The sequence below is a fragment of the Hipposideros armiger genome, unplaced genomic scaffold, assembly GCF_001890085.2.
Source record: "Hipposideros armiger isolate ML-2016 unplaced genomic scaffold, ASM189008v1 scaffold_932, whole genome shotgun sequence".
Lineage (NCBI taxonomy): Eukaryota > Metazoa > Chordata > Mammalia > Chiroptera > Hipposideridae > Hipposideros > Hipposideros armiger.
The window spans coordinates 196,746-207,131 of NW_017732282.1; the positions used below are offsets into that span (position 1 = coordinate 196,746).

At 36.5% G+C, this 10,386-nt stretch overlaps 1 protein-coding gene across 1 annotated transcript in view; it reads right to left on the reverse strand.

The window, feature by feature from the left end:
* Positions 1–1,384: 1,384 nt before the first annotated feature.
* Positions 1,385–10,386, reverse strand: part of HACE1 (HECT domain and ankyrin repeat containing E3 ubiquitin protein ligase 1) — a 106,164-nt gene continuing 97,162 nt past the window's right edge. Inside the window, exons 22-23 of the mRNA XM_019630696.1 lie at positions 3,414–3,527; positions 1,385–2,414 (exon numbers count right to left, since the gene is read on the reverse strand). Of these exons, the coding sequence (XP_019486241.1) occupies positions 2,312–2,414; positions 3,414–3,527 (217 nt within the window). The 3' untranslated portion in view covers positions 1,385–2,311. The remainder of the gene's footprint in view (positions 2,415–3,413; positions 3,528–10,386) is intronic.

The following is a 10,386-nucleotide window of genomic DNA, read 5'->3' on the forward strand; positions in this document are numbered from 1 at the left end:
AGGAGCTTCTGATTGCCCAGGTCCAATTCTCAGGCCAGCTGGTGGCTGCGTCTTCTCGATTAGCTCCTCCAACAGGGAGTCATCGTGGGACCTCCAACTTGTGACTTATGTTTTAGAACTTCCATTCTCCCCCACCTCACATCCAATGAAGACTCATGGCAATAGGCTATATTCAACATATCGTTTTAAAGCTGGGATTTCCTTAGAATACATTTTACTTTGTTTTTGGGTGAACTAGAAGATGGATTTTATTAACTATGTGGTTGCTAACCACTCAAACTATTTGAAATAACAACTCTTGCCCAGATATTTTCATTTATCAGTTTCCTACAATATGCTCCTTGACTTACATTTTTATTCGTTTAGATTGCTGTGTTTCTGTTTTCTTCCTTCTATGGAACTACCACAAGTTTTAACACTTGAGTTATTTTCCTATTAGAGTAATCTTCTTTTACCCGAAGGGAAAAAAAATCTTTAATCATTTTTCTATACTACCTCCTATTCAACATATCCATCTACTTACAGGAGAAATTGTGGAAGTAGAGTACATTTAAAAGATTTACTGCCTTTAGTTTGAATAGTGTTTTAACCCATATAAAATCTTTTTATATTAACTATATTTTTATAGTTTAAAAAATAAAGACAATGTAAAAGAATAAATCCTGAAATTGCTAGATCTATATAAAAAAATATCAAACTCATGGATAAAATACCATGAGATTTTTAATGTTTCAAAAATATTTGCATAAATATTTGCAAAAGGACCAATCTGACAAAAACATGTATAATTACAAACAGAAATGTTTGTAAACATTAAAATTATAAGCAATGTCGTATTAAAGAAGTCACTTATTTGAAAAGACAGAAGGCAATGACCTCTTCTACAATTAAATTTTGAAAACCAAAATTTAAAGTCATTTGCTTCATTTATTATAAAAAAGCTTATGAATCTTAATTTTAGAGCTAATAGTAATTTTTAAAGAATTCCTAGTTTTTAATGTAATCTGTTGAGAGATGTTTTAAGATTAGAAAAAAAAAAACAGTAACAAAAGAAGACCAAAAAACATGTTTTCAATGTGTATGTCTGTCTATATACATATTACATATATATATACAGTATGTATTTGTCTATATGGAATATGCATTGTCTACATTTGTCAGTGACAAATATACCGGCTGATCATATGAGAAAATATGCATTCATATGCACATTCATGGATATGCTACTGGATAGTCTACTTTTAGTTTCGAGATACAAGGTCCTAAACATTACAAATTCCTCCATTAGCATTTCTAAATATGTACATGTTCCTACTTACCTTTAAAAGGTATAACGTAACTACTCAAGTGTGTCTTTTCAAAATAAAAACTGATTAGACCACCCTAAAATTTAAAACCAACACTCTGTATTAGATATATTTTACTGGAACTCAACATTTTAATCCTAAAAAACAAATTTAAGAAAAATTACATATTTAAATTGTAATCTGCACATCGGATTACTTCTTTAAATGTGTCATCAGAACTAGCAGATAAAACAAAAGTAATTTTAAAATATGGTAAAATAGTATATTTTAATTTTACCTGAAATATAAATTAAAATAAGGCATAAGAAAAACTTTGAGACCACAATATATGGAAAACTGACCACAGAAAGATGCAAATAAATCATACAATATAGTATATAAGCTTTAGTATATAAATTAGATGTCATATCATCAGCTGTTTGTTAGTCACATCAGTCTAAATTTTACATAGTAAAATATTAAAAAGCTAAAAAACATCATTGCAATATACATTCAAATGGGAAAATACATATTTGTGGCTTTATACACAATCTCGATTAATCCATTCTATACAATATTTTTTCCAAAATATAAATGGCACTTTACATGCAATAGAACATACCAGGCTGGATGTCCTAATATATTTTAATATATAGCAAAATAAAGAGAAAACATTCTTTTAACAAGACAGTTACATAGCAGAGGTGGAATGTATAATAAAATTTTGCCTTAACACAATCTTGGATAAGATTAAAGAAATATCAGTAAGGACATTTTCTATTACGTTCAGTTAGCATTTTTTAAAATGAAGAGTACTGTGATTTTATATTTTTTAATTGTATCACAAACTGAGAAAACATAAAAGGGAAAAAAGGGTGGGAAGAGAAAACCTGATCCTTTATGAATTTTAAACATCAGCCCTGCCTATCGGCTGCATTTAGGCTGCTTTTCTGTTGACAGTTTCCTAAATTACTTCTGCCACTCCGATTTGTGCATCAGTAGTCAGATGAGTTCTCCAGACTTCATCATGCCATTGTGTAACCATAGCTGCCACAATGTAGTGCCACTAGAAGTCTGTCCTTGAGTATTTCTTTACTTGGGTATTCAGGTAACTTAAGCATGTTGATGCTTTAAAAGAAAAATGCACCACTATTAAATAGGAAATCTATGAAATTTCTGATTGTTTTGTCTAGCAGTGAAAACACTACACAAAATTAACATAAAACCACCCTCTGAAATTTGCATTCAAATTGGAAAACCCTGAAGTAGTATTTAAAAAGTAAAAAAAAAAAAAAAACAAAAACCTACTGCATTGCAGTTTCCTTTAGCATGCAAATGTAGTGGAAGAAAATAGGTACCTTTCAGACAAAAATAAATAAGCAATAGGGTAATTTAGTTAGAAATGATGGTATAACTCAGTGATACTATGACAGTTTATCTTTAGTGATAGCTAAACTATATTCAGTTAAATTATAGTTTCCTCAAACATATTCCCGACCAAAAAAGGGGGAGGTAAGGAACTATCGGGTTGTCAGAAAAGTCATGACGCATTTTTGCAACGAAAAACTTAGAAAAAATACGTCATAAGGGCCGGCCGAGTGGCACGTTGGTTAAGAGCTGGCTTGGGACGCCAGAGGGCCCCGGTTCAGATCCCACATATGAGGGCCAGTGACACTGCAGTGTGTTGCCATGGGCTACCGTGTGTAGCCAGCAGCCAGTGTGAGCGGCCAGCAGCCGCAGTGAGCGGCGGTCCAGAAGCCGGCGACTGATCTGCCTCCCGGGAAAGAGCGCAATGATGGTGCCAAGTTGGGGCCAGTAAAGCAACGTCCTCCACAACTAGACTGAAGAACAAAAGGACAGCAACTTGTCTGTTCCCCTCCCCCCAATTCCCCAGCGCTGTTCCCATACCCCAATTCCCCAATAAAAATCTTAAAAAAAAAAAAAAATGTCATGTGACTTTTCCGACAACCAGTATATTGCTACTTATTTCCTAGTGATTCCAAAATGCTGATACAGACAACTACTGAGGTTTTCCTTTCAATGTAGCAATACAGTAGTTAGACTTTTGATTATTCAAAATTAATCAAAACAATTCAAAATGCATTTAAGTAAAACAATTTAACATACCATGTGCTTGAAGTCGGCAGAAGATTTGGAGTATATGGCACAGCAGCGATTGTAAAGTTTTGCAATCCACTTCCACCCATGATATTAGCAAATCCACCATGTGGGACCCTGGAACTAACAGTTCATATCTTAAGTTGTAATCACGAAAGGAAAATCTTTGTGATACATATATTTCAAATTCTAAGTTAGGTTAAGAATATATTCAACTCTAGGTTACTGACAAGATTACATTGTTGAATCTGCAAAACTCCAACTCATTACTAAAAGTTGCTCTCTGTGGCCAGTTAGCAAGCTTCCATAGAGACACCCTTCCACATTTCTATAAGCCATACTAAGCTTTTAAATGGCTACAGCACATACCTCTGCTATTGCATGTAGCATGCAGCTTGTACAATTATTTTCTTTCCTATGTCTCCCTACTAAACTGGGACTGGATTGAGGCCCCAATACGTCATATTTGTACTTGCATCCTGGGGTTAGCAAAATGACTGGCATCTAGTAGATGTTCATTAAATACTTGCTGAATAAATGAATGTTTGCTTGATTAATTACAGCAACAGAGGCTTACATGTAATCCGTACAATTTCCCTGTTTGTAAAAAAATATCTAGGGTCAGAGGGGTTTTGTTTCTCACAATGAAAAAACTAGAAAATTCTTTACATTTCTCTTCCCAGACATTCAAAACATCAGATTTTTTTTTAATATCATCTAACACAGTGTTTACCCGAAAATAAGACCTAGCCAAAGAATAAGCCGTAGCATGATTCCTCCTGGATATGGAGGGCACACACCCCTCACATGAGGGTTTTATGACCTGTTTCACGAAGAAGGGTGCTTTTCCACAAACTCCTTCAGCTTAAAATATTCAGTATGCCAAGGTGTCATATTTTGGCACCTAAAATCATGCGAGGGCTTATTTTCCGGCTAGGTCTTATTTTCGGGAAAACGGGGTAATGAGACCACAGGAAGGCTAACACTTAATACATAAATACCACTACAAAATTTAATCTTGGGTACACAGCTATAGAGAATGTAATTACATTCTGAAATGTAATTACTTCTGAAATTCTATTGTTTACATTTGATTTGAAGGAAAATTAATATTTCAAATTAGCCTTTGTATATATACCATGATTAAATAAATTGATCTTGGAATGAATTCTGCTGTTTTTAAAATGACATGCTATAGTGCTTCTTGGGTAAATTACTATGATGACAAATATTGAATGTATAGGTAATAAATGCACACTCAAAGGCAGTAAACTGTCTAATATTGAAAATGTTTTCTAACATGATTCATAGTGCAAAGAATTCAGTTCACTTAAAAACAACTATTGAAACTTTAATAACCAAAACAATCTTCAAAAAGAAGAAAAAGGTCAGAGGTCTCATAGTTTCTGATTTCAAAGCTTAAACTACAAAGCTACAGTAATCAAAACAATGTGGCACTGGCATAAAGACAGACATACAAACCAATGGATTAGAACAGAGAACCCCAGAATTAACCCTCATATATATGGCTAAATGATTTTTGACAAGGGTGCTAAGAATATTCAATGGGGAAAAGACAGTCTTCTCAACAAACTCTGTTTTGAAAACTGGATATCCACCAAAAACATGAAGTTGGACCCTTACCTAACACCAATTACAAAAATTAACTCCAAAAGAATTACAGACCTAAACTTCAGAGCTAAAACTACAAAATTCTTAGAAGAAAGTATAGGGGAAAAGCTTTATGACACTGGATTTGGCAATGATTTCTTAGGTATGACACCAAAAGCACCAGCAACAAAAGAAAAATATAAACTGGGCTTCATCAAAATTAAAAAGTTACATGCCAGCCAGCCGAGTGGCTCAGTTGGTTAAGAGCTCGCTCAAGAGTGAGAGCTCTGAGCAACAGAGTCGCCAGTTCGATTCCCACATGGGCCAGTGAGCTGCCGCTGAGCTGCCAACGGGTGGCAGGATGGCTCAGCTAAAAAAAAAAAAGTTACATGCCAAAGGATACCAGGAACAGAGAGAGTAAAAGAGTAAAAGAGGTAACACGAAATGGGTGAAAATATTTTCAAGTCATAAATCTTATAAGGAATTGATATCCGAAAAATATACAGGTCTCCTACAATTCAACAACAGCAACAAAAACCCAATTAAAAAATAAAAAGACTTGAACAGACATTTCTCCAAAGATACACAAATGGCCCAAAAGAATTTGAAAAGATGATCAATCAGCATCACTAGGGCAATGCAAATCAAAACCACAACTGCTTCATATACATTAGGATGACTATTATTAAAATAAACAAACACAAAAACACTAAATTCCCCCCAAAAAACAGAAAATAACAAGTATTGAAAGTGTTATGCAAAAGAACTGAAAGCAGAGAAACAGAGACATATTTGTATATCCATGTTCTTAGCAGTATGCCTGAATCTTGCTAATAAAACACTAATGCATCAGCAATTCCTAGTTAGGGCAAAAGAATATCTAAAGAAGGCCTGAATATGTCTGTAAACTGAAATAAAATTCAACATTAGTTAATCTATGCATAAGAACATTTGCCTAAAATAGTAACAAAGGCAAACAAAAATGAAAAGAGATAAAAGGCCAAGCTGTTCTCAATTTCCTATAAAGCCAGAATTTTAAAACAAGTATACATATCATTTTATCAAGACAAGATGAGAAAATGAGCCTTGACACTGATTCCTACAAATATTACAGCATAGTAATCAATTTAATGTTTTTCATATAACTAAATTTTTAAAAATAAGCTTAAAAAAATTATAGATTTTCCAATTTTAATATCTAAATTGAAATTATTCTGCAAACTGATATTCACAAGCAATCTCTGAAAACTTACTCTTCTTCTAAACTACAAGCAAATATAACTGGACTGCATATTTGAGTAATCAGAGGATCTTATGCTAAGATCATGGCTCATCAAGCTTAGGCATGTATGAGAAAAATAAAATAGTGTGGCTGAATATTATGACACCTGGCAAAATTATTATGTATAAATTTTACATTTATACAATGTAAAATTACAGTTAATAAAAATGACTTGGCCCTTGGTATCTGCAGGGGATTGGTTCCAGGACCCCCTGAGGATACTCAAGTCCCCTGGTGCTCAAGTCTCTTATTTAAATTATTTGCATATGACCTATGCACGTCCTCTGGTATACTTTAAATCGTCTTTCAATTACTCAGAATACCTAATACAATACATAAATATACTGTTTAGGGAATAATGACAAGGAAAAAAAGTCTGTACATGTTCAGTACAGACACAACAAGCAACCATCACAGGCCTAACTACATAGAACACATCAACAACAACTTAACTTTTTTTCCAATATATTCAATCTGAGGTTGGTTGACTATGTGGATACATAAAGCTGACTGTACATCTATTGTATACACAGAGAAATCATCAAGTCTGACTTTCATTTTTCTTACAGGGTAATGAAACAAGATTAAGACATTTAAGACAGTCTTAAAGACCAATAAAATATTGTCACTACCATAAAAATATTTAAAAACTACTTTTTACACTGACTCTACAATTGAACACATTTAGCTTATCATTTAAGCTTCCACTAAATCATACTATGGATATGGAGACAGACATTTTAGTATCTAAATATAAACAAATGGATAATCAGAATTACCAAAAAGGGCTAAAGAAAAAAAATACACACTTTAGGTTTAGAATTGCATATGCTATACCTATACTGACTGCAGGTCTAAGGAAAGTTAAGGTTTAAAAGAACTTAAGACTTACTGTTTGAATTCAAAGCAAGGACTCTATGTAGACTAAGTGTTGAAAGGTGGATTCTTCAACATGAAGCTTAGTTCTGTGTTGTTCCCCTCAGAAATTCCTTGGCTTATACTCTTTATCCTCATCTTTCACCTCGGCTTAAACAGATTCACATGCTACACTTCATGACCAGTTAAATAATAAGCAGAGCAGCTCTTTTCAGCACTGCTGACAATGACTCTACTCCTGGCACATGAAGGGCACTGTGTATTACTAATCCAAGTGGTTTTTCATCCTATGAGTGCAGCAATTTAACAGATACTTTTAGTACCAAAGAACTTGAGTAATTGCTTTCTACATTATAAAGACACTGACCAAATCAAGCAGTGGGGGGGGGGAGGGTAAAATAATTCAATAAATGGTATTTAGATATAAACCACTTAGAAAAATAATAAAAGAGCCCTACCTACCTCACAACATAAACCAAACTCTAGTTGGTTTAAAACTGGAATGTAAAAAAGGATCCTATAAAAAAAAAATTACAAAAAAAAAAAATGTAGATAAACATGTATGTAAAACCTTGACTATCTTGGTAAGGATTTGTAAAAACCAAAAAGGAAAGTACTGATAATAAACTTGCAATGTAATTTAAAACTTTTATTTTATAAATTAAATTTATAATTTAAATTGCATGAAAACCTCCACATTTAACTTAATAAAGTTAAAGGGCAAGTGATAAACTGGAAAAACTATTTAATGTCCCTAAGATAAAGAGCACTTAAGATCCATTTCTAGTCAAGATGGCAAAGTAGGTGAACACTGTGCTTGCCTCCTCTCACAACCACATAAAAATTACAACTAAGCTACAGAACAACCATGACTGAGAATCACCTAAAGTCTAACTGAACAGAAGTCCTACAACTAAGGACATGCAGAAGAACCCACCTCAAGACTGGAAGGAGGGGTGGAGATGAGGACAGGGCTGATCCTACATCCGTGTGGTGGTTAAAAGTCATGAGGGGATCTCGGCTGTGGCGGTCCTCCGGGAGGAGGGAAGGGTCCCAGCCCAGGGTTTCCGTAAGAGAGAGAAGTCCTCACAACTTCTTACTATGAAAACCAGTGGAGGGCCGGCTGAGTGGCTCAGCTGATTAAGAGCTCGCTCAAGAGTGTGAGGTCTGAGCAACAGCGGTTCGACTCCCGGCCAGAGCTGAGCTGCCAACAGGTGGCAGGATGGCTCAGCTAAAAACAAAACCAGTGGAAATTATGGCTGAGAGAGACAGAGGGCGGATGGAGTCCAAGATGTTTCTCTTAATGGGCCGGCACATGGACTTATCCACTGATGGACTTACTCCCTCTGCGCTCCAGTGCTGGGGCAACAGCTGAAAGGGCCATAGGGGAGAAACTGAATTGTCTGGCTTCAGGGCGCAGGCTGGACGTTCAGCTTTCTCCCAGACTGAAGTGCTGGCAGAATCCACTGCTTCTTTGATGATCCCTCCTTCCCCCCAGTGCGCAGACACAGGTACCATATCTGACTCTCCATAAACCTGGCTAACACTCTTCACTGCACCCTGGTGATTCCCTAAGATCCAGCCCCACCCAACTTCCAGGCTCACCCAACCTGCTTCCAGGGACTTTTCCATATAAACGGACTGTTTTGGCTCATGCTCAGACTTTCCTAAAATCTCTCAAAGGTTCACAAAACCCAAACAAGCAACATCTGGCCTCAGCATGCCCTGTACCTCTTGCTGAGCAGCCCCATGCCCAGCACTAGTGGCAAAAGGCCATGGTTCATGGCTTGGCCTCTTGAGGCACCTCCAAGCCCAGCGTGGGTGGAGGCCATCTGCGGATTGCTGTGTGGTTCATTCTAGGTGGCCCCAGGCAGAGCAAGGCTGCAGCTGAACTTGGCCTGTGCCAGGGTCACTCCCCAGGAGGTCCCAGAGCCAGCAAGCCCAGTAGCCAGCTTCAGACTTAGCAAGAGCATCATCTAGCTACCGCTGAGAACGACAAAACCAAAGGGCAGATTGGGCAGGCACCAGAGCCCTGATAAAGCGAATCCTGCTCCATAGGGTCAGCCCCTGCAGAGCAGCTCCTCCACTGTAGTCATGGCCAGTCCTCACAACCAATCAGCCTGAGGGTCAATCCCTCCCACTGACATGGAAACAGCAACCAAGGTTCAACTACAGCAGGAGGGCACACACAACCCACACAAGGGACACACCTGGAGCACAAGGCTCAGGTGAGACCAGGGAGACTGTGCCACTAGGCCTCACAGGGCACTTACTATATTAAGTCCACTCTACTAAGACCAGGAAACATAGCAGCCTACCTAATTACATAGAAACAAACACAGAGAGGCAGCCAAAATGGGGAGACAAAGAAACATGCCCCAAATGAAAGAACAAAAATCCAGAAAAAGAACTAACCAAAAGAGAGACAAGCAATCTACTAGACGCAGAGTTCAGAACACTGGTTATAAGGATGTTCAATGGTCTCAGGAAGAACGTCAACAAGGAGATAGGAAACATAAAAATGGAGACAGAAAACAAAAAAGAACCAGTCAGAAACGAAGAATACAATAACTGAAATGAAGAATACATTAGAGGGAATCAACACATTAGATGTAGCAGAAGATCAAATCAGTGATTTAGAAGATAAAGTTGCAGAAAACACCCAATTGGAGCAGCAAAAAGAAAAAATAATTTAGAAAAAATGAAGGTAGTTTAAGGGGCCTCTGGAACAACATCAAGCATACCAACATTCACATCATAGAAGTACCAAAAGGAAAAGAGAGAGGGCAAAGAATTGAAAATGTATTTGAAGAAATAATGACATAAAAGTTCCCTAACCTGGTGAAGGAAATGGGCATATGAGTACAAGTCCAGGGAGCACAGAGAGTCCCAAACAAGAAGAACCCAAAGAGGCCCACACCAAGACACATCATAATTAAAATGGCAAAGGTGAAAGACAAAGAGAGAATCTGAAAAGCAGTTAGTAAGTCCCATAAGACTGTCAGCTGATATCTCAACAGAAACTTTGCAGGTCAGAAGGGATTGGCACAAAATATTCAAAGAGATGAGAAGTAAGGATTACTCTACCCAGCAAAGCTATCATTTAGAATTGAAGGACTGATAAAGAGCTTCCCATATAAGAAAATGCTAAAGGAGTTCATCAACATAAAACTAGTATTACAAAAAATGATAAAGGGACTACTTTAAGAAGGC